Source organism: Mustela lutreola, chromosome X (genome assembly GCF_030435805.1).
Source record: "Mustela lutreola isolate mMusLut2 chromosome X, mMusLut2.pri, whole genome shotgun sequence".
Classification (NCBI taxonomy): Eukaryota; Metazoa; Chordata; class Mammalia; order Carnivora; family Mustelidae; genus Mustela; species Mustela lutreola.
In genome coordinates, this window is record NC_081308.1 from 128,292,858 (window position 1) to 128,316,226 (window position 23,369).

Genomic DNA, 23,369 nt, shown 5'->3' on the forward strand with positions numbered 1-23,369 from the left:
GCGGCCGCGAGCCAGAGGCGACGAGGTGGGAGACCGGCTGGCAGGCTTCTTGCTGCCTCTGCGTCCCTTCGTTCCTCTGGTGTGGAAAATCAGGAGGTCCCAGTACAGCTTCATAGGACTTTTACCATATTATAATTTGCATTGCCTCTTAGTGTGTTAGTCAAATAATTGCAGTATTGAATACAACTTTGACTTTGTTTAACTGATTCTTCTCTTCATTTTTAGTTAGAAATACTGTGTTCTGTCAACATCCTGCAGTTTATATTCATTGCCTTAAGACTGGACAAGATCATCCACTGGCCCTGGCTTGTATGTAACTTTTTAAATCCTTAAATAAACTTTTCTTTTTTTAATTATAAAAGTAATTTGTGTTCATTGTAGAAAACTTGGAAAAGACAGGCTTGGGTAACGGAATGCTAATCCCCCATAACCCACGGGGAGAGAGCGCGGCTAGTGTGCGGGGTTCCCTGTGCCGGACGTTACTGCTTCTGGAGGGCAGCTGAGCGCACGCCGTGCGTGCACCGCTATGGTGCGCTCTCGTCCTGACACATTGTGAGCAGCTTCCCCTGGCAAACAAAAGGTCCTTATAAGTATAACTTTTAAGGTTTAATTGATGCAGTATTTTTCCAATGCATTTACCAAGCCATCCCCTTCCAAATATTGAAGTTGATACTAGTATAATTATAAATCATGATGTAACGTATATTTTTGTGCCTAAAAATCTTTGCCTGATTTTTTTCATTGTTTTCTTAGGAAAGACTCCAGAGATAGTATTACTGGGCCAGAGGGTGGGAACTTTTTGAGATTTTGAAAGACAGACTGCACTCCCAACTTGCTTTCTAAAATAGTTGTGCCACTGTACTGTCATGCAGAGGGCGAGGTCTAAGTCCTGCTCAGAGCCTGTGGCTTCGGCTCCTGGGCGTTTGGTTGAAATTGCCTGCATAGATGGCTAGAGGGGGGTGGTGGCTACAGGTATGTACATGGCAGGCTGTGGCCAGAGAAGCCAGCAGCACTTGCACTCCTGCCACAAATGCCTAGAAGGCAGGTGAGAACCAACACAGAGGAGGCACGTGGGCTCTCAGAGGGGGTCGTGTTGCGGTTTGGGCTTTTCCCCCCTGCTGCTTAATACGTACTTTTGCATATAAAACATTTTTTGTTATGAACTTGGTTTACCGTTAAAAAAAGTACCAAGTATAGCAAAAAGAGAAGATATTCATTTGGTGATGGGGAAGAAAATAAAGGAACATAGTCACCGCCATAATAAATGAAGGCACAACTCATCACCTCTTCCCAAAGTCTTTGATAAAACAGCCATAATACAAAATGTTTGGGTACCTGCCCTCCATCTTTAGGGTGCTGTATCTGGAGAGGGGTAATTGGGTACAGGATTTTCTGTTGTAATGTGAAGGAAACTAATCTGAGTAAAACCAGCATTTGAGTATAAGGTACAATCAGAAAAAAAAAAAAGATGAGGAATTATGAATGTTTTCTGTAGGTGAGCGGAGAGATTTTTTCCAGCCCCAGTCCTGGGCAGGCCCCAGCACATGGAACAGTCTGATGGCATGCTTCTTGCAGTGATCAGGAGAGATTGAGGGAGGCCACTATGATCGGTGGTGGTGGTGGGGGGTGATAAGTGAGCGCTGCTAAATGAGGGGCCCAGGGAAGAGACTCTCTGTAGACTGTACAGCAAAACCTACCATCAGGAACTCCAGGCTACTCAGGAGGTTTAACAAGCACACACCAACTCAAGTCATAGGTCTCAAAATGGAAAACCAAAGAACTGGCTGAAGAAAACATAGGAGAAAATCTTTGGGAACCTGGAGTTAGATGAGGAATCCCTACAAGTGGCACTAACAATAAGGTCCATAAAAGAAGCTTAGAATTGAAATTAAATGCATGAAAAGACAGGCCACAGAGTAAGAGAAAATATTCACAAAGCACGTGTCCAAACGAGGACTTGTATCCAAAACATCTGAACTCTCAAAAAACAAACAACCTAATTTTAAAATTGACAGAAGACTTGAAAAGTCCATTCACAAAGAGGATATACATATGGCAAACAAGCGCACAGACAGGACATCATTACCCAGTAGGGAAAGGCAAATCGAGGTCAAGATGAGGTCCTGCGAGATGCTCCTCAGAAGGGCCGAGCTGAAACAGGATGCAGGGCGCGGAGGACGGGGGGAATGGATGGGGACACCCACGCATCGCTGGGGGGGATGCCGAGTTGAAGGGGCACTTGGAGAAATAGTTTGGCCATTTCATGTGAAGTTAAGCACAGAGTGGACATAGGATTTCGCAGTGCCAGTCCGGGGTATGTCCCTTAGATGAATGATGCTGTTCAGCCACATGAAAACCCACGCCTGAATGTTGGTGGCAGCTTTAGTTGGGACACCAAAAGCGGGAAAGCAGCCAGATTTCCTTCCGCGGGTACTGGACACAGGCAGTGGTGCCCCCACCCTCTGGAATGCGGTGGCGGGGTCGTAAAGAGAAGCAGTCCGTGGTCACGCGTAGCAAGGAGGAGGGACGTCACAGGCCCTGTGGGCGGGAGCAGGCCGTTTCAGGAGGCAGCGCTGTGCGGTGCTCTGGGGACCACCCAGCGGAGTGAGAGGCATCGGTGGGTGCCAGGCGTTGGGGTGGGGTGAGGGGATGATGCCGTGAAGGACAGCACAAGGGAGTCCTGTGGGTGAAGCGGCTGTCCTGTGTCCTGCCTGGGGACACACAGCTCTGCACAGGCGTGTGTGAAAGGTCATAGACCTGTGCACCAAGAGAAGAGTCCGCTTACTGTTAGACAACGAGACAGAGGGATGCCGGACAGACCCATGGGGCAGCCTCAGAGGGAGAAAGATTACACAGGGGAGCCGGGGAGGCCCCAGGGCTTCTCCGGTGTGCTCGTGTGGGGGCGAAGCAAGGTGTTTCTGGTGCGACAGCAGCAGGTGTGGACGTCGCCCAGGCGCGGTGACTGGGACCGGGCGGCAGAGCCCTCGCGGTGTCCGTGCGCATGTGAGTGGAGGGCAGCCTCGGCCGGGGTGGCCAACAGCCGCCGAGAGGAGGTGTCAGGGTGAGGTGGGGTGAGTGTGTGGGGTGGGGGCAGGCCGCCCCCTTTCCCTTGGGGTGGAGCCAGGTGCAGGCTGAGTGAGGTCCTGTCCTAGGAGGACAGCTGCCAGGCTCCTCATCCTGAGCATGGCCCACAGCAGAGCGTGTCCCGGAGCAGGTGTTGGCCCCAGACCATCCTTGGTGCTGTCCTGCGGGCTGTGGGGTGGCGGTCCTCGTTCGCACCGGCACTCTTAACTGCAGGCCTCTGCCGGGGGCATGGCTGCGCCTGCCTTCAGGTGCTAGGCACAGAACACCCAGACTTGGTTCTCTCCTCCTTCCCTCAGGTCGTGTGCGTCCCTCTGTGGATTCTCATGTCCTTTCTGTGCCTGGTGGTCCTCTATTACATCGTGTGGTCTGTCCTGTTCCTGCGCTCCATGGATGTGATTGCAGAACAGCGAAGGACGCACATAACAATGGCACTGAGCTGGATGACCATCGTCGTGCCTCTCCTTACTTTTGAGGTGAGCTTCCGGCAGCAGAGGTCTTCAGGCCCTGAAGCCTACCCTACCCCACGACGGCCTTCCGAGGGCCTGGGAGCCACAGCACAGGAGAGGGGGGAGGGGTGGGGGGCTGGGGAGAATTAGAGTGGCCTGCGTTTGGGGCGGGTGAGAGGTAGTCCGGTAGCCATCATGTGGCATGTGTGGGCGCGTTTGCCTCCAGGAGGAGGGACTTGCTGGATTCTCTATTGAGTTCCCTTAGAGGCGGACTTAGAGGCAGCACGGTTGCCTCTAGAATGAACCCCACCCAGCAGGAGCTTCCCATAACAGTCCTGGTGTTGGAAACTTCCCGAGTGCGCAGATTTTGCTTCATCCTGAAGTGGGATAAGTTTGTCTTGTGCTTCCCCCCAGAATAGAAGGCCGCGCTCGTCTCCTATGGGACTGACCTTTCCTCATGACAGCCGGCGAGGGAAGGGTGGACTAGCCTCCGATGCTGTCCGTCCGCAGATGCCTTATCAACAAAACCTCAACTGTTTCTCTTTCCTTAGATCCTGTTGGTTCACAAACTGGACGGCCACAACGCATTCTCTTGTATCCCGATATTTGTCCCTCTCTGGCTTTCCTTGATCACTCTGATGGCAACCACATTTGGACAGAAGGGAGGAAACCACTGTACGTACTCAGCACTTCAGAAGCCCTTGACCTATGTGTGTGTGTGTGTGTGTGTCTGTGCCTGTGGCCCCAGTCTATGACAGGATGAGCCTGAGGGTCCCAGTTAAGGAGGTTGCCCAAGGAAGGCCTGGAACCTTCCAAGGGAGGGGTAAGCTGTCAACCTCACTCTCCCTGCCCTGCACTGTGACCTCCTTAGTAGTGTACTCTGCCGTCTGAGGTAGGGCTGACCGTGGCAGGTAGCCGCCTAGCCCTGTCCCCCCTGCTGCAGAGTGAGGGTCAGGACACCTGCTTCCTGGGGTCCCCTAAGGATTAGATAAAAATCCACGTTGCCCACCGAACCCCAGGAGTTCTCTTAGTGTCTGCGTCCTGCTGGCTCTCCCCAGGGACATTGTTGGCATCACTATGGCTTGTCCGTGGTGCCCTGCTTGCCCTCTCTTCTCTTCACCTGCGTGACGGCACATTCGGTTTTGAAGTGATCTTTCCTTCCTCACTAGACTGTAAGCTCCTTTGCAGGTAGCCTGAGCATGCCATTCTGGAAGCCAGGGAGCTGGAGCGGGGGTTGTGCCCTGGGAGAGCCAGCACTGAGCTGATGGTCCCATGGTAGAGAGAGCAGGAGCAGGCCTCAGAGAAGGAGCTTTGAAGGGCCTTGTGAGCTCAGGCTGCCTGCCGGCATGGACCAGCGTGCCTGCCAGATGCTGACAGAAGCCCCTTTTTGGTTGCCATTCGTGCCATTCTTTGTCCTGTGTGAGCATGTCCAGTGGGGAAGACGGCAGGAGGCAGGTATCCATCCGAGACGTACTAGAGCCGTCCCGTCACCGGAGCCCCCGTCAGAGGGCACCCCCCTCCCCTGATCTCTGGCAAGGTCACAGTGCTCCCTGGGGTCGCGGCCCGTGTGGGAAGCCCCTGTCAGAGAGCCAGGGAGCCACAGGCCTTTCTTCTTCCCTCAGTGGGTATCGGGCTTCGCTCGATCTTCGTTGCTAAGGCAGCAGGAGAAAGCGTTATGTTGTACGAGCAAAACTTCACGTTCAGGAGAGGAAAGTGACAGGAGAGTCAGTGGAGGCCAGTGTTTGAAAAAGTGCATCCTTCCTTTTCAGGGTGGTTTGGTATTCGCAAGGATTTCTGTCAGTTTCTGCTTGAAATCTTCCCATTTTTGAGAGAATATGGAAACATTTCCTACGACCTCCATCATGAAGATAATGAGGAAACAGAAGAAGCCCCAGTTCCAGAACCTCCTAAAATTGCTCCAATGTTTCGGAAGAAGACCAGGGTGGTCATCACCCAGAGCCCTGGGAAGTATGTCCTCCCACCTCCCAAATTAAATATCGAAATGCCAGATTAGACTCGAGCAGAGTGCAAGTGGACCGGGGCGCACGCTGTCTTCTGCCCTCTTCTGCCTCCCGTTTACCCCACCCAGAACTAGAACTGGAGCGGGGGCTCCAGGGACTTCCATCTCATGCCTTGTTTGCACTCAATGCCTACCAGTGACTCACCGTGACGGGATGCACACAGGGCAGGGGACGGGCGCGCGCAGTGTGGGCTGGGGGGAGGGTTTGTCAGTGGCTGTGGGTGTGATGGAGGGACCACGGGTGAGAAGGAGAAAGCGATCCCCTCTGGGCCGGCGCCTCGGGAGCTGGCTTGGCTCTGTTACAGATGGCTGATGAGGCCAGAGAAGGAACTGGTTTTCAAAGTGCTAAAATTCCCATCAGAAGTGTTCTTTGAAAATGTTTCTTTAAACCAGGCTGGCCTCACCACATAACTTCGCGTCTGCTATTGGGGTGCAGTCAGCAGGCGCTGTCGCGGAAGCTTCGGGGCCCCTTGTGCTCTCACCGCCCTTTCTGCGTGGCTCCTGCGGGGGGGCGCTTTCTCCCCTGGCAGCACCGACAGCAGTTTTTAATGGCCTCATTGCTGAGCCCTTTCTAATGGAGTGACTCTGTGCCTGTATAGTATTTATACAAATATTTTAGCATTGTAATATACCGTGTCAAATCCTAGTTCTGTACAGTATATTCTGTTAAAGTATTTTTTTACAAGCTTGTATTGGAGACATAAGGTGTTCTGTTGCGGAAGTAGAAGTTGCTGGCACACCTGTCCCGCCCTGGGGCGCAATGCGTCAGGGCACATCATCATTTACCCCTTGAGATCATACAGTAGCTGCTGCCGCCAGAACAGCCACAAAAAGCAAGAAATGGTCTGAGCTTTGCCTATGTCTGGGAGTACGGGCTGTCAGACAACAATCATGCGTGACCTGAAACTAGAAATGCGGGACAGAGTGGCGGAGATGGAACAGCCACTGGAAGGGGGAATTATTAAGATCTGAGGCCTTGTGTCTGCCCTTGACAGAAGCCCTTCCTGCTGGTCCCAGACCTTTCTCGAGGAGAGCAGTGGCTCACAGAATGGCGGGGTCGTGGGGTGAGCCCTGAGTCAAGGCAGAAGTAAGCAGCCCTCCAGGCTAAGAGCCTTTGGGGAGAACAAGCAGCCCTTTGTTCCAGGAGGGAAAAGGAGCACCAACATTCTGACCCAGGACGAGAGGGAAGGGTTGGACATGTGCAGCCGCTGCCCTGGCTGAACCAGGCTCAGCGGGTGCCCAGCACACACACGCGTGTGAGACCACCTGGCACAGGCTGCCGCAAGCCTGTGGTCTCTGAGGTAGAGGGAACGCTCGGGATGGCGAGGCCTTTCCTGCTTGGTGTGGAACAAATGTAGCGCAATCCACTATTTTTCCTCCCTGCAGCTGTTCAATAAACTGGTTCCTCCTTTTCCATGGTATTGTGTGCATCTGACTTTAGATGTGGTTCAGGCCACAGGGATGCTCTCAGCCCACAAGGAAATATCTTCTAGCCGCCAAGGGCAGCCGGGGTGCGGCGGCGGGGCGGGTGAACATCTCTAACGCGCCTGCAGGGACAGCCTGAACACAGAGAATGTGGAGGGAAAGACGGACGCCGGGAGCCTCGACCAGTGGCCTGGGACACCCCTGCCGACACCGCGACAGCTCAGGAGCCCCACGACACTACTCTCCAGCCCCAGGCCAGTCTGAACCCGTGACGGGCACTTGTCGTGGTCCCGAGGCAGCGCCCGGTGACGGCAGCCGCTGGTGCCGCTCCCCCCTACATCGGTTGCCCTGGGACCTCTGTCCGTGGGCCCCCGCTGTCTCGGCATTTTCCCGGGCACTCAGCTCGGGTGGCATTTCAGCCCACGGTTTGTACCTGCCGGGGATGGAGTGAGGCCCCGCGGGGAGCCCCAGGCCACAGACTCTATTGCCTATTTGCTGCTAGACAAAATAGCCTCCAGTCTGGCGGTGCGTCTGCTGCGTGGCCATCTCTGGAAACTCACTGAGTTCCACGCCCACAATCGAGTTGGGGAGGCAGTGCTTGGGGGGAGGTGGGCCTGCACGTGGGGAGAATGTGCTAGAAGGCTTCTCTGCATGGCCTCCTCTTCTGGATCCTCCAGGCCCCAGAGACCAGAGAAGGATCCCGGAGCTCAAACCCTGGCCACCAACCAGGACGGGTGCCCCTGCCACCGTCAGTGGAGGAAAGGGAAGGAAGCCAGCCAGTGTGAGGCCCCCGGCTCCCGGCCGGCCCCACAGTCTGCCTGGGAGGTGGTGGCCGGGTGTGAAGGGGGGCACGTGCAGGCTGAGGAGAGGCAAGGAAGGAGAAGGCCTCCTCCTGCTCTCCTCCTCCTCCTCCTCCTCCTTCTGCAGGGTGGTGGTGGGACACACCTGACTAACCTGTTCACCTAAGCAGCCATCGGCCATGTGGCCTCGGGGGACCCACGGCGTGGGTAGACTAGGAGGGTCTCCGGGGAGGACCTCAGCACCCTGTTGGGACGATGCTAAAAGGCCCGCGTGGCCCACACCCTTGACCGTGGACGCCCGCCCCAGCCTCTGCTCCCTGCTTGAAAGCGTGCATCTCGGTAGGGACTCTCGAGACCCACGGGCCCGGAGAACGACCTCTGACCTCTTGAAGGACGCAGGCCAGCGGAGGTCAGCCGGCACCCGGGGAGCTAGGTGTGGGATGGATGGACGGTCTGGGGTTGGCCCCGGATGTTGGGTGTGTTACTTTTTTCTAAAGATTTTTTTTTTAATTTATTTGTTCGACAGAGAGAGAGAGATCACAAGTAGGCAGAGAGGCAGGCAGAGAAAGAGGGGGAAGCAGGCTCCCTGCCGAGCAGAGAGCCCGATACGAGGCTCGATCCCAGGACTCTGAGATCATGACCTGAGCCGAAGGCAGCGGCTTAACCCACTGAGCCACCCAGGGGCCCCTGTTGGGTGTGTTACTTTAAAGCCATAGACGAGGCTCCCCTTGCCCAGGGAAGGACCGGGTGTGGCCAGAAGGTTGGCGTGCCGACAGGTCACTCGTGTGGCTGGCCCTTTATCAGGTCACTGGCTGGCTGGCTTGTGATGTCACCCGCCAAGTAACTGGAGCCCCTTTGTGATGTCCCCGGGCCGCCCTGTTATCAAGGGGTGCAGCCGGCCAGGCCGCACTCGCAGGTCTACAGGAAGGAGGGGCGCGCCGGAGCGGAGTATGGCCAGCAAGGAGAAGCGGGGCCCGCCGGGCCCGGCGCAGGGCTTGGGGCCGCCGCCCTCCCCTCCAGAAGAGGGGGCTCCTGCCGCCGTGGGCCCGGAGAGCAGCGCTCCTCCAGCACAGCCTCCGCTCACCCTGGCGCAGCCGCAGCCGGTGTCCCCTGGGGACCCTGGCTTCAGGCTGCTGCTGGAGGAAAACGCTTTCCAGGCCTTGGCCCAAGAGCCTCTGCTCAAAAGGCCGCGCACCTCCCAGGACGCCCTGTCGGTGGGAGAAGGCAGCCTCCTCTGCCTGCCCTTTCCCAAGAGGCTGTGGGCCATCGTCAACAGCACCCAGTTTGCGTCCATTTGGTGGGCCAAGGATGGCACCTGCATAGGCATCAACGAGAAGCTGTTTCAGAAGGAGGTTTTGGAGCGGGAGGGTCCGGACAAAGTGTTCGAAACGGACTGTATGAAGAGTTTCGTCCGCCAGCTCAACCTGTATGGATTCAGCAAACTGCGCCGGGACGTGCACACATCCATCTGCCTTACCAGCTTTCTCACCGGAGGGGCCCCTGTTCACGTCCTGAGCAAGGTAACGGGGGCCGAGCCGCCAGGCTCTGGCGTGCTGGGGTCGGGGTGGGGGGTGGGAGCCCCCGGGGCTGCCTCCTGGGCATCTGGGGCCCGGGTCTCCCTCTGGGCAGTGGGGTCGGCGACCGAGACCCACTGTGGGGAAAGTGCCCAGGATGGCGCCAAGGGTGTCGGGGCTGCCTTCTTCAAGGACCCGCGTGATGGGCGCGCTGCCGCCCCGGGCAGGCACTCAGCGGGGGTGGGGGGCACTGGGAACTGGTAAGAGAGGAGGCGCTCGGAGCTCTCCTCACGACGGAGAAAGCGTCTTCTCCTTTCTACCCTTCTTTCTGCTGCGACCCCCCCCCCCCGCTTTTCCCATTTCTCTAGGTTTGTGTCTTTTGGCTGGGTGTGTCCGTGAGGCGATGGGCATCCGGGGATGGCCACACGTGAGGGACGTCGCTGCTCTGGGCACCCCCAAACGGCACGCTGCTTGCACGGGGCCGTGCCCGAAACCTCCGCCAACACCGGATCCTCCCGCCCTGCTGCTCGGGGGTGGGGGGGTGGGGGGGTGGGGGAACCCCGCCTCACCGGGGGCTGTGAGCGTGCCCACGCGGGGCTCCCGCAGCTCCCGGCCGGCCATCGCCGAGGCGGGTGGTCGGGCCCCTTTCGTGAACTAGCGGTGTCCCTGGGCGTCTGGGGGCTGTGCTGCCCCAAAGCCCTTTGGAAGCCTGTGGAAGGCTGAAGGAGTGGGCGTGCTTCCCAAGCCCAGCGGGCCCCTGGACGCCCAGAGCCGGGGACTCCCAGCCAGGGCGCGCTTCTGCGGCCAGCGGACCTTGGCTCGGACAGCCGCCCAGGCTCCCGCCCCCGTCTGCCAATCCCGAGCCTCCCTCCCTTGGACTCCAAGCCCCCCTCCCTTGGGCGTGGATGCTGACCCGGGAGGCCCCTTGGAACCCTGGCCCCAGGGGCCGTGGGTGTCCCAAGTGAGCGAGGGCGGACGAGGGGACAGCGAGCATGCGGCTTCCTGCCCGGGCCGGGACCTGCCCCCAGGAGGCCTCGGGGCCTACGGCTACCCCGGACCGCAGCGCGGCCCCGACCCGGCTGCCGCTTGCGATCAACTCTGTTGTGACACGGACTCTCTCGTCCTCTTTTCATTTTGCCCCGCAGTTACAGTTCTACAGGAGCCCCTTCTTCAAGAGAGACTGTCCTCACCTGCTCCTGAGGATGAAGAGGAGAGTGGCCGTGAAATCCACAGTAAGGCAGATGGAAAGCAAGCCCGAGCCCGACACCCTGGGCGTCCCCCCGGCGGCACCGACACCCGGCCCGCGGCACGAGGGAGTCCTGTCCTCTGCCGGGGACCCGCCGGAGCCAGAGAGCAGCCCGCAGGGCGACGGCCCCACCATCCAGGGCAGGAGCGGGTCGGCCCCTCCTGCCATTGCCGGCGCGGCGGCCAGGACCACCGTGGCCGACACCCGCGCCGCGGCAGGCCGGCCCGTGCACGGCCAGCCCCAGGGTGCCCAGGCGTCCATCTGCCTCGCGCCGCCCGTGGCCCAGCCTGCGACCTTCCCCTGGGTCTGTGTCACCCTGCCCCCCGCGCAGATACACCCTTTCGCGTCGGGGCTGGGCCTCGCCCCCGGGCCCCCCGTGCTCCTCCCCGGGCCCACCGTGCAGCTCCCCGTGGCTGGGCTGCTGCCGCTCTACCACCCCTGGGGGCCCGGCGTGGCCGTTCTGCCTGGTGTGGCTGCCGGACCCGTCACCCCCGTGACCCTGACCCCTCACCCCCCGAGCCCCTTCCACTGCTGTCCCGACTGCCGCTGTTTCCCCGAGTACCTGCCACCGACCGCTCGGCCCCCCGATGGCCCCCGCTAGGCACACCACCGCAGCCAGGGCCGTCTGGTTGTCGGAAATCAGGCAGGTTAATAAAACGTGTCAGAGAGGGAGCCCCTTGTTGATGAACCCAGTGCCCTCGGCCCCTGCGATGTTTCTTTCTTAGCGGCGGGCTAGGCCTCCGCTTTCTGCTTGCGCCGTCAAGAACTTGGCACGACACCCCTCCTGGTGGATGCGGGGGCCCAGGAGACCCTCGGTCAGGCCCCTCGGGGTTTCCGCCTCCGCTCCTGAGGAAGGCCTCCGTGTGGCGCCTGACGGGTCCGAGAAGCTGGCATCGGGGGCCGAGGGCTCACCGCGGCAGGGTTTTCCTGGCCGGGCAGGCGCCCTTCCCCATCGTGCCGGGTCCCTTGTATGACAGGACCTTCCCTTGATCCACGAGGGGAGGTCAGGTCGCACCTCATAGGAGGAGAGAAAAGGTGGCCCTACCGTCCTCCAGCACCCAGAGGTGGGTGGAGACGGTCGCCGCCGGGTCCTACGGGTTTGCAGCGCAGAGGCTGCCTGCTGGTATCTGGAGGACAGGATGCATGGGGGGGAGGGGCTCTTCCCGTCCCTGTCAGAGGAGCTGGTAACTTTTCCCCTTTGCCCCCAGTCGTCCTCTTTCTCTTCCGAACTCAACATGTCGAGCGCGTCATGCTCCGACTTGGGAGGAAACAACCTCCGGCTCCTGGGGCGTGCAGCGCCTCGAGGACGCGCACTCCGCACCCCGAGCCGCCTCAAAGACAGAGTGTCTCAAGGGGCACGGGCAACGAGCTCCCAGGCTCCCGCCGTGGCCTTGACGGGCCATAGACCATACCAGATGGGCTCTGGAACCGGGCAGCGGGGGATAGGGGGAAAAGCAACCGTCCCCAGGACGGAGAGACACCGCTGCCCTTAACTTTTCCACTGGGCAGGAGTAGGGAGTCCCCCTGAGCCGGGGGGGAGAGCCCATAGGGCCCCCGTCCCCCTGAGGCTAGTGCGCACCTGGCAGGGATGAACACTCCAAGCTTCTAATCATGGCTTGGTGTCTCTGCTGAGCTGTCGCCACCTCCAGGGCCACCCAGGAGCCCAGCTAGGGTCACCTGGTTAGAACAAAAGATGCTCCTAGGGCTCTTACCTCTCGGGAAATGACAAGGGTTTTATTTAGGAGCCCCGTGTCAAACACGGGATCAGAGACTACATGTTAAGAGAAGCGATCCTCCCAGCACCCCCGTTTACAAGGGATTTAGGAGCCCCGTGTCAGGAACCGGAGTCAGAGACCTGTATGATAGAGAGAGAGAGAGACAGACAAGATATAGAGATATAGATGTAGAAGTACAGAAATCAGTATCTTATTAGGTCACAAGGAGCCTGGAGCACCTCAAAGTGCCAGAAAGTAGGGACACGGTAAAAATAAAATGAAAACGAAACAAAGCCACTCTGTACCTCAAAGGGACTCGGAAGCTGAGTGAGATCCCTTTTCGGAAGACCAACGCTAGAACAGTGTGAGCGACCAAATCGAGCGAAACTGGGATGTGACCCAAACGATAGAATAAAACCTCCTCGAGTCCCTCGTGAGGAAAGACAGGATGGCATGGTGAAGGGACAAATGCGCGAGAGTGGACAAGCCTCCCGCAGGCGAGGCCCAAGCTACCAAAGTAGACACCGCTCCCCCAGAGAGGAGGAGCGCAGCCCGGCTCCCCAGAGGGCGGGGCTGGGCACAGTGACCTCCCCCAACAGCACCCCGCGAAACAGACAAATGAAAGGGTCCCTTTCCACTGGGGACCCCGACAGCCTCTACCTCAGCCGCATGCGCAGGGTCAGCATCCACAGTGACGACCCGTACTCCTCGTCCGGAGACACTCTCCAGAGGATGGGGTGAGCATCTCTTTCCTCTGTGCTCTTCCTCTCAGAAAGCTCTAGCCGGCTCTCCGCCGGAGAAATCTATCCGACAGACCCCAGTTGATGGACGTCCCACAGTGCGTGTGACCAGGACCTCTCCTAAAGCTCACGGTCCTTCCCGACAGCAAAGTCTGGGAACTCCCAAAGCCAGGAGTCGTCCTCGGAAGACAGGACACCTCAGTGGGAGATGGGGCATCGTGGGAGGACAAGATCCCACTCGCACGCAGATGGAGGAGCCAGGACCCACCGAAGGCTGCTCTGGGTTCGGGCCCGGCCGCTGCTCGGCCGTGCCCCTTCCCAGTCCTGTCCCCTTCCCTTCCAGCCGACGGGGCGGTCCAACGGTGTCCAGCGGGCTCACTCCCCTGGGCAGGCTACACATCAGACACGCAGCGGGCCGGCAGTTCAAAACACCCTCCCACCGGGTCTACGGACTGTCACGGCATGTCCAACGGTGAGTGTCCGGGGGACCCTCTGCACACATCCTCTGTCCGGGCGCTCGGGAAATGCAGCACTGCCATTCCCACTGTCTCCTGGCTGTCCCTTGGTCTCACACCCTGCCTCCCGCCACTTGCCCTTGCCCCGTGCTCAGCCCTAGCTCCGGCCCGGTACAGGCAGAGAGGCCCCAGGCTTGCTCGTGAAGGCGCCAGGACCGGGGACAGCGGTATTTGTCCGAGAGGACGGTCGGTCGGTGGGAGCCAGCCTGAAGGCCAGACCCCTGGCGAGGCGGCGGGGATTCAGGAAGGCATGGCTGGGCCCGGGCAACGGGGGCTTCTGAGAGGAGCAGGACCGTGCTTGAGACACCTCACACCAGCCCCTCCTGGGAACGGGTCAGGCCACCTAGAGACCGTCACGTCGTCTGGCCAACGGGTAAGGGGGTCGGTCCCTGCCCTGCCCAGCCCTGGCCCCAGTTACCGGGGACCGGGGTGACGTGTGTTACCGTCGACACGATTGAGAGAGCCTGGCACCCCTGAAATGCCTTCCTGAGGGACGCTCGTGGTGGCGCTGGGCGAGTCCGAAGTGGGACAGCAAAGCAGTCCAGGACGGTCTGGATCAAACACCATCCCACGACCTCCAAGTCCGTTCCCTCCGAGGAGGGCACGCAGTATCCCTGCTTCCATCCTGGAGTGCCCCACGGGCTCCAGTCCTGGAACTTGGGCCGAGAGCACCCAGTTCAAGAGGTCAAACAGGCTCCAGCTCACCTCAGCCTCCTCTGGGCTCCCCTGACCCTCCCCTGCTCGGCCCAGGGCAGTCCAGACGGGATGACGAGGGGGTGTTCCTCCTCCCACGTCTCCTGGGGCGGCCAAACCTCTGTACAGCCTGCCGCCTGGGAACCCGAACCCTCTCCTCCAGGGCTGCGTTCTAAGTCCTCATTTGAGACTGCGTTGAATGGGGGAGCGTTGCGGTGGCCACGCCGTCACCTGCAAGTCTCTCCTCTGCCCCAACGGCCCGACTGCAGACACCAGGGTCCCAGCAGGCTCTGGGGATGGCTGACAGGGACACACGCCCACTCTGGCTCAGCCTCAGGAAGCAAAGCCTCAGCGTCACCTGCGCAGGGCTACCTGCTTCATGAAGCAGTTGGGGTGACACAGGACATCTCCGAAAATAACACAGCGTTGTACACGGTCTCACGCAGTCACCGGGGGACGACTGTCACTCGCGGGCCCCGGGCACACGCGCCACCAGGGTGTCGAGTCAGCTCTAGCGGAAGCGCGGGCACGCTGAGCGGGATCCACGGCTGGGGCCTCCCAAGGAAGGATGAGTGTGAGAAGACTGAGGGGTGAGGGCTTTGCAGCGGGGAGACAGGAGGACGAGACCGCAGACATTGCAGACCGAGGCCAGGGTCAGGATAGGCTGGACAGTGCACGAGGCATGGGGGCTGGGGGCCGGGCCCCAGGAGGAGGACCCCCACCCCAGTTCCCACAAGGCCCACATGCAGCTGGCTGCCCGGCTCCCAAAAGAGACTCATGACGGCCCCGTGGGCACTAACGGGGTAGCTCAGGGACCTGGCGGTGCAGGGGGCAGGAAGCATGCCTATAGCCCGTTTCCCGAGCAGAGGCTCCTGTGGGGAAGGCCGCCCGCCCTGCGCGGAGCAGTAAGGCCCACATGTCAGGCATGACACACACGCATAAGCGTCCGTGGGTCTGACACCAGAGTCTGGCTGAGGACGCGGTGCGCTCTCTGTTCTGTGCTGCCATGGCAAAGAACGGATCCAGGGTCCCTGGGGCGCCTTCGATAGGAATGCCTGTGACAAACAGGATTCTGCCACAGGAGCCTTCCTAAGTGCGAGAGGACAGGCCACGCCGTTTCCTTCTTAGCCTGGGGACAGGAGGAGCACAAGGGGGGGGGGGGCCCGGCACTGGACATCGCTCTGATTCACTCTTGCGGACTACCTTTTCAGCCCAAAGCCGCTTTGCTACTTCGCTGAGGCAAAACCCCCTCATTTCTGGGAGGGGTTCCTGAGAAAGTCCAATTTGCCTTGAAAGTCTCTGCCTTTGGATGTGCCCAAAGACCAAGGGACAGGGGCTTCAAGTGCGAGATCGCACCTAATGTTCCCGAGTTGGCACACGCACAGACGTGGCTATGGTTGTTCACAACATCTCAGCGGGGCTGATCACCCTCCTCACTCCGGAGCCCCTTTTGGCACTTCCCAGGGCCATAACCTTCAAGATCTCAGTGGGCTGACAATGTTCGCTGTCCTCGGATGCACAGTCCGAAACCTCTCTAACCCGTGATTCTCTGCTCCTGTCCCGCTTTAGAAGAGGCCGGAACACGGGCACGCTGGTGTCTGAGGGTCTGCGCTGCTTGGGACAGCTGTCCGGTGCTATTGTGACACCCCCCCCCCCACTCTCCCCATCTACAAATCGTTCGTTGCCCTGACAGATCACAGACGCGGGGTTCGAGTGGAACGACAGAGAAGCGAAGCACACCGAGCTCCCTGCCTGTGCACCTCCGGGAGGACAGATCGTGCCCAAATGGGTGAGGGTGGCGCAGGGGGTCCAGACCAGCTGCGTGCAAGGAACCCAAAGGTCCCCAGGAACAGGAAGAGACCACCTCGATGCCTCTTTTCAGCTTTTCTCCCATGCAGACCTCTGAGCTTCAACCATTTCTTCCCACGAACACCCAGCCACTCTTCAGGACTGGCGGCGGACAACTCCGGGGAGTCCCGATAATTTCTCCTGGCCGAGGAGCCAGCGAAGGCTCCGCCGGTCCGGGGGGAACAGGGCTGTCCGGGACGTGCGCATTCCCCGCTGTCGTCCACAGAACGTTCGTGGTGAGGGTGGGAATAAAGCCCCTGAACCTTCACTGTGTTCAAATACCCTGTGACGGGGCCCGGCACGCTGTACCTTCAGGCCACAGACACTCGGCCTTCTCCACGGCCCAATGCAAACTGCTCCCGGCGTTTATCCATTTAAGACATCTGTCCCGCCCCAAAAGCACCCGATGCCCAAAGAGGGCCACTGTCACCACCCAGCTTCCCCGTGACCGGCAGCACAGAAGCGATCATGGGGCCCCTCTAGTCACAGCCCTGCCGCCCGGGCTGGGTCAGGGGCATTTCCAGGGCCGTCCTCGCCTCGGGAGCAACACCCCCTCACGGCTTCCGCTTCATCCGCAGCTCTCAGGGCACGCCTGCCCACCTTCGTGCCACGACTGGGACTGCTACACACAGTCCCCTATGGCTGGGACGCGTCCTGCTTCTAGCGTCCTCCGCGCTCAGCCGCAGGGCCTTCCAGACGGTAGAACTCAGCCCACGTCGAGGAATCAAGGAGCCAGTGAGCCGAGCTCCCTCTGTGCTGAGCGGACGCTTCTCCTCCTTTCTTGAAGAACCAAGCCAGGGCAGGAGCCCCGTGTGTGTGCCTCTGCCATGGACACCATGACAGCCAGCGGGGCATCAGAGGCAAGAACCCACACGCTTATCGTCCCCCGTTCCTGACCCCCTTCCCCTTCCTATTCCGTTCTTTCGCCTTCCCAACCCACCCCGAGGCCAAGCCCTGTGATTCTGGCCCAGAGCCCAAAACAGGAGGCAAGGTGTCTAGGCTGGTTTCTAGGACACGGCAAAAATCCTTTTTGCTGAAAGATATTTTATGTGTTTATTTATTCGAGAAACAGCACACAGAGAGGAAGAGGGAGAAACAGGCCGACTGAGCAGGGAGCCCGATGTGGGGTTATATCACAAGATCCTGAGATCCTGACCTGAGCTGAAGGCAGATGCGTAACCAACGGAGTCCCCCAGACGGCCCCGGGACATGACAAAACTCGTAACTCTTGAACTGGGTCAGGACAAACGCTGTGTTGGGGGATGTCACGCACACACTCAGTCACTGAAGCCAATGAAACCTCCTACGCCAAGGAACCCACTGGAGAGCTCACCAGGGACACCGAGCTCTGAACTTGGGAGGCATCGCAGGGAACCGCCCTCCACATCCCCAAAGGAGGCTCTTTGCCCTGCATTTTCCCCCAAACCTCCCTGGCCCTGCACTGCTTCGAAATCCCAGGGCTCTCTCTTCACACACACACACACACACACACACACACACACACCAACAGGGAAGAACCAAGAAACAGCCTCACTTCGTGCCCGGAACCCCCAGGACAATCTGCCCACCACGCCAGGGCCCGGACCGCACCACAGCCACCCCTGGGGCTCAGGCCCTCCCTTCCTCGTGGCTCACAGCCTCTTCAGAGGGGACCAGGGAGGAAACCGGCAGCCCGGGATAGACCCGCAGCAAATACTCCAGCACCTGCAACCTGCTGGTTTCCGCGTGGGCCCTGGGACCCCACAGGAACTCGTAGCGGGCAGGGTCACTGCCGGGCACCTGCCGGTACTCCAGGTACCCTTCCTGCACCCAGACGTTGGTCAGGAGCTCCCGGGGCTCCCCGTAGATGATGTGCTCCTCACCGGCATACACCCCCATGACCCCCAGCGCTTCCCACACCACCTCCTCGGGGGCACGGTCGCCCTCCAGGAGGATCACCGCCAGGAGCACCACCAGGAGGCCGGTCTTGGGCGGGCCCTGCTCACCGCTCAGCATCGCATCGCAGGTGAGGCCCAGGACAGTGACCAGGACGTAGGAGTGCTCGGTGGGGTCTACTTCCTTCACCTCCACGCCGAACACCAGCCGCATGCACTCGGACGCCTGGCCCAGCATTCCGGGGAAGGCGTCCTGCTCATCCTCGCCGACGATCGCCAGCATCTCCGCCTGGCTGGCCGGCTCCTTGGTGAGATACTTGAGGAGCAGGAACCCCACCAGGTCAGCTGTCTTCTCCTGGAGTATGTCAGAGCGCCTGGGCTCGGCTTCTTCGGACTCCTCCCCGGTGCTGGACCCCTCCTCATCTGAGCTGCTGGAGCCCTGGTCGGGCGGGCTCCAGGCAGTGGCTGCCATGGCCGCGGGCAAGGGGCAGGCCATCTGAGGGCTCTGGGGTGGACTCGGGGTCCCCGCAGCAGAGCCCTCCTCCTGGGGGCCCAGAGACAGGGCCGAGCAAGAGAGGGAAGGGACGCTGGACTGGGAGGAGGCAGAGGCGGAGGAGGGAGGTAGGGTCTCCTCTCCTCCAGCCCCGCACTGCTGTGCCTCCTCCAGGCCCTGTCCCGGTCCTGGACCGGGGTCTTCCTCCAGCTTCCACAGCTCACTCCTCTGACCCAGGGGCATGGCGATGGTGTCGGGCTGAACCTGAAGACACATGTGGGTGGCTCCTCAGGGTGCAGCCCATCCAGCAGAGGCCCGGATGTCCCAGAGCTGACAGTGGGCTGCGTCGCCCATGGGTGCCCAGGGGTGCCCTCTGGGTTGGGACCCTGGCGCCAGGCTCACAGCAAGTACCTCACCTTGACCACTGGCACTCACCTGCACCGTGATCTCAGGGACTCCTGCCTCACACCGAGGGCTCAACAGCTGCTTCTCGATACCCCTAGGGGAGAAAAGGAGAAGACACCTCAGGGGACACACTTAGAGCACAGCCCCGGGGCCCAGGGCACACAGGAGGGCTGGGCTGGACTCCTGAGTCTGCCACCCGTCCAGGCTGGGCCGTCCCCTCCTTGGCCTCTCAGGAGACTTCTTCCCCCTGCCAGGACCTAAGCCCCACGCCCCTTGGCCCAGAGGCCAAAGGGTCCCAGCAAGACCACGCGGCCCTGAGCCTCCACGGAAGGAAAGCGAGGGGGTCACATCTGGACCGGCCTGCATCAGGTCTACAGGGCTCGTCACGGATCTCCAGGGATGGCCAAATGTGGGGGTGCCATCTATGTGGGATGGGTCTGCTTCTTTGTCTATACCTTGACCCCAGGAAGGCTGGGAAAACTCCCGGTGTTCACTGGAGGCGACCCTCCTGGTGTCGAGGCCTCATCTCATGGAGAAGCCGGAAGGAAAAGCGAGGAGAACTCAGTCTGCCCACCGATGCCCCGTCTCCCCACTGTCCCCCCATCTCCCCATGGCTGACAGAAGTGTGAGGGCAGGCCTGGCCCCTGGGGATCCTCCCTCCTCCACTGACCTGAGTACAGACCCTCAGGCACAGACCCTCCCCTCCCAGAGCCCAGGGAATTGGGGACGAAGAGGGGCTCAGCCCGCCAGACGCAGCCCGGGTTCTCAGGGCGGTCAGGTAGAGCTGGCCAGATTTCTGGGCCATCCCCTCCTCGTCCCAAGGGGGTCCTCGTTCCTGTCTAGGGGGTCCCCACATTGACTCTTGCTGTACCAGGGTGTCTCCCAGGTGGGCTTCCTCAGATGAACCGACTCTGTCCTCTCCCAGCATGGCCCTCGCCTCCCTGAGAGCTCCCAGAGGACGGTGAGGAGCCACCACGTCCATGTCCGAGGGTCCGTCCCCCACCGTCAGCTTCCAGCAAGATCCCAAAGGGCTGGCAGTGCGGACCGACCCCTCTGTCCTGGGATGGGGATGCCCTCGGGCTCCCGGGAGGCTAATCCTCCTTCTGGCCAGGGCCTGGTCTTCCACCCACCCCCAACCTGAGATAGAGGCCATGTGCCCCTCGGCCCGAGACCTCACTCCCCGAGGTCTCTCCACCTTCCAGCCCATGAGACAAGTGAGCATGCCTGCCAACTTGGGCCACCGCTGACCAGTCCTCCCTGGGCTGCCAACAGGGCACGGCCGGACTCCGGGCCACTGGCTTCTTTGTTGAGAAGGTAGGATCGGGTACAGCCAGTCCTGACCCAGGGTTCTCATCCTCTCTCCCAGAAGGACCTGAGACCCTCCTCCCCACCCCATGCTCCTCTCTCTCTCTCTCTCTCTCACACACACACACACACAGACACAAACACACGCACGAGCCCTCCACACCCCAGGCCGTGTTCCTTCTCACCACAGCCCACAGTCTCTCACACCCAGATGTGGACATCAGGACAGGCATGGGCTCCTCCTACACTGGGGCCTCCTCTCCGAATTGAACATGCTGGGGACCAGGATGCCTCAGTCCTCCCTCTGGTCCTCTCCTTCCACCACAGCAGGCCCACGGTCCGCCCGGGAGGTCCTGAAGCCCGATGCTTCCACCCAGACCCGCGTCTCTGGGAGACTTGGTGGGAATGCAGGGCTCGCCCGATGTGATCATCTGTCCCTGGGGCCTCCTGGGACCAAACGTGGTCTCTGTCCCCGATCCTGCAGTCCTCCTTGCAGGCCTCGCCTTTCCCCCAAGCCACACACGGTCCATCTCCCCCCTCACGCGTTCTTGAGGCGGTGCTCCATCCTTGTGACCACCGGTCCTCAGAGGCCCTGAGTCTGAAGTGGCCACCCACGGCGTGGGATCGCCCACCCCAGGAGCCTCCCGTGGCTGAACCAAGCCGCGGTCCAGCGGGCTCCCTGGGGACTCCCTCAGGTCTTCTCGCCTCGAGCCCTCGCGGGTCCCGGGCCTCTCCTGTCTGCTGTCCCGGGGCCGGGGCTCCCACACCAAGGCTATCGCTCCCCTGAGCCCACTGGCTCAAGCCTGTGACCACGATGTGCAGCGGCAAAGCCCAAGACTTCCCAGGGCTGACCGCGGGGGCTGAGATGGGGCGTCCGGGTCTCTCGGGCCTTCTTCCCCTTTCCAACGGGGCTCCCTGGTGCCTATGCCTTTGTGTGCTGTACTGCCCGTGGATCGACTCCTGGACCCCAGCGCATCCAGCATCCGGGAGACCCAGCTGGGCAAGTGAGGTACACAAACACGCACATACGAACACAAATGAGGAGTCCGTGTCCTACACTAAGACGTCTAGGGGCTGCCTCTGGGTTGGGGTCCAGGGTCCCTCAGACCTCCCTCTGCCTCCTCGCCGTGAAGCCCAGCAGCACCTGCCCCCACGTGTTTGCCCACGCGAGGGAGGCCCTCTTCCTTCTGCAGAGGTCCCCAGTCACTAGAGAAAGCCTGAGGCGCGAGTCCCACCCTAGGGGATAGGAGACCCCATCCCGCCCAGATGCCTTTCTAAACTGACCCTGGGAACCCAATGCTGTGAGGTCCCCCCTCTCCTGCCTCAGGGTTCATACCTTGAATCCCATTCGCGGCTGAGCCCTCCCCTCTGACGCCCTGAGATCGGCTCCTTACATCAGGCGCTTTATCCCCGAGAGACCCGGATGCGGAAGTCCGGACTCGCCACGTGCTCCCATCCCCCACCACGGACCTTCCCTGACTGACTCTGGGCTGGGGCCCTGGGTCCCTCAATCCTCCTACATCCTCACCATAAAACTCAGCAAGGCCTTCTCCCGCCCCTCTACCCCACTGAGGGAGGCCCCACTCCTTCTGCCAAGGCCCCCAGTGTCTCTGAGACCCGGATGCACCAGTCCCACCCCAGAGGCTACTAGTCCCCATCACCCTCAGGTGCCTTTCCAGACAGACACTAGGGCCCGAATGCTGTGAGATCCCCCCTGTCCTGCCTCAGGGTTCATACCTTGAATCCCATTCGCGCCTGAGCCCTCCCCTCTGACGCCCTGAGATCGACTCCTTACATCAGGCGCTTTATCCCCGAGAGACCCGGATGCGGAAGTCCGGACTCGCCACGGGCTCCCATCCCCCACCACGGACCTTCCCTGCCTGACTCTGGGCTGGGGTCCTGGATCCCTCAGTCCTCCCTCTGCACCCTCACCACGAAGCCCAGTATGACCTGCGCCCGCCCCTCTGCCCGCCTGAGGGAGGCCCTGCTCCTTCCACCCAGGCTCCGAGTCTCTCCGGAGGCCCCGAAGCCCCAGTCAGGCCACCTGACCACTTGTCCCATCACTCCAGGGCGGACTTCCCGGAATGGCCTTGGGAGCCGACGTGGGAGAGGTCCCCTCTGGCCTCCCTCAGGGTTCATACCTCGAATCCCATCCGCGCCTGAGCCCTCCCCTCTGACGCCCTGAGATCGGCTCCTTACGCCAGGCGCTTTATCCCCGAGAGACCCGGATGCGGAAGTCCGGACTCGCCACGTGCTCCCATCCCCCACCACGGACCTTCCCTGACTGACTCTGGGCTGGGGTCCGGGCTCCCTCAATCCTCCTACATCCTCACCATGAAACAAAGCACGACCTGCGCCCGCCCCCTACCCCACTGAGGGAGGCCCCGCTCCTTCTGCCAAGGCCCCCAGTGTCTCCGAGACCCGGACGCGCCAGTCCCCACACACTGGCCAGGTGTCCCCATCCCGCCCGGGGGCCTGCCCGGACTGGTCCTGGGGCCGACCTCAGTTTCGACCCCTCTGTCCTGGGCTCCCAACTCCCTCGGTCCTGCCCCCGCTCGGGCACGACCCCATCCCCCCTGACCCCCCAGGGCCTCCCTGGGCCGCGGCCTTCCTGACCCGGCATCCTCGCCCTCCGACCAAGGTCCTCAGCCCCCTCGGACCCCCGAGGCACCTTTCAGCCGACGCCCCCTGTGGCCACCCTCCCCCGGGGCCCCAGGGTCGGTCCGCGGCTGGGCTGCGGTGGGGCTGCAGCCCTCGGGGCCGCACCGATCTCCCTCAGGTGCCGACACCCGCTCCAGGGGGGGGGGCCTGGGCCCGTCCTTCTGGGGACCCGTGCCCCCTGCCCTGGCCCCGGCGGGAAGGGCTCAGCCGGACGGCGCTGCCCCGGCCCGGGGTCTCTCGGGGCTGCCGCCATGGCCCCCTGGATCCCGGGGGTCCCCCCACGACCCCCACTCGGGGCACCGTCAGGGCAGGGTCTACCTGCACGCCTGGCTGCCGGGCCTGGGCTCCTTCCCTCAGCCAACCGGACTCCGGCTTCCCGCACACAGGGCCTCGCCTCTCTCAGGCCTCGGAGGCGGAAGTCGGCGCTCGTCACAGCCGGACCCCAGAGGAAGGGGTCCCCTAGGGCTGACAGCACCTCCGCGGCGATGGGTCCCGCGTGGGCAAGGCGGGAGCAGGGGAGCGGGGAGGAGGGTCCCTCGGTCCTCCCTGGGCGCCTCGCCTGCCCTCTGGCAACACTGGGCCGCC

The 23,369-nt window shown here is 61.2% G+C and overlaps 3 protein-coding genes across 5 annotated transcripts in view; 2 read left to right on the top strand and 1 right to left on the bottom strand.

Annotated features, from left to right (window-relative positions):
- Positions 1 to 6,964, top strand: part of TMEM185A (transmembrane protein 185A) — a 33,606-nt gene extending 26,642 nt beyond the window's left edge. Inside the window, exons 4-7 of one of the 2 annotated variants that reach the window (XM_059157313.1) lie at positions 226 to 309; positions 3,381 to 3,557; positions 4,082 to 4,205; positions 5,300 to 6,964. In XM_059157313.1, the coding sequence (XP_059013296.1) occupies positions 226 to 309; positions 3,381 to 3,557; positions 4,082 to 4,205; positions 5,300 to 5,544 (630 nt within the window). In that variant the 3' untranslated portion in view covers positions 5,545 to 6,964. The remainder of the gene's footprint in view (positions 1 to 225; positions 310 to 3,380; positions 3,558 to 4,081; positions 4,206 to 5,299) is intronic. The other variant, XM_059157314.1, reaches the window with a different exon arrangement.
- Positions 6,965 to 8,638: 1,674 nt separating this feature from the next.
- On the top strand, positions 8,639 to 11,222 carry LOC131821408 (heat shock transcription factor, X-linked-like). The gene is made up of 2 exons (XM_059157493.1): positions 8,639 to 9,295; positions 10,435 to 11,222. Exons 1-2 carry the CDS (start codon positions 8,726 to 8,728, stop codon positions 11,134 to 11,136), a joined length of 1,272 nt encoding a protein of 423 aa, XP_059013476.1. The 5' UTR covers positions 8,639 to 8,725; the 3' UTR covers positions 11,137 to 11,222.
- Positions 11,223 to 16,943: 5,721 nt separating this feature from the next.
- Positions 16,944 to 23,297, bottom strand: LOC131822066 (melanoma-associated antigen 8-like). Of its 2 annotated transcripts, none has more exons than XM_059158461.1 (3): positions 23,103 to 23,297; positions 18,849 to 18,912; positions 16,944 to 18,677 (listed from the first exon to the last, which is right to left on the bottom strand). In XM_059158461.1, exon 3 carries the CDS (start codon positions 18,654 to 18,656, stop codon positions 17,655 to 17,657), a length of 1,002 nt encoding a protein of 333 aa, XP_059014444.1. In that variant the 5' UTR covers positions 18,657 to 18,677; positions 18,849 to 18,912; positions 23,103 to 23,297; the 3' UTR covers positions 16,944 to 17,654. The 2 variants fall into 2 exon arrangements, with proteins under 2 accessions (XP_059014444.1, XP_059014445.1); XM_059158462.1 differs by lacking the exon at positions 23,103 to 23,297 and adding an exon at positions 21,460 to 21,533.
- Between the last annotated feature and the right edge of the window lie 72 nt (positions 23,298 to 23,369).

What these genes read in the sequence shown, in the direction of transcription:
- LOC131821408 (XM_059157493.1), top strand. Translation starts at nt 8,726, where the DNA reads ATGGCCAGCAAGGAGAAGCGGGGCCCGCCGGGCCCGGCGCAGGGCTTG. An exon ending in CTGTTCACGTCCTGAGCAAG is followed by an intron (nt 9,296 to 10,434) that starts GTAACGGGGGCC and finishes TTTGCCCCGCAG; the next exon opens with TTACAGTTCTACAGGAGCCC.
- LOC131822066 (XM_059158461.1), bottom strand. Translation starts at nt 18,656, where the DNA reads ATGCCCCTGGGTCAGAGGAGTGAGCTGTGGAAGCTGGAGGAAGACCCC.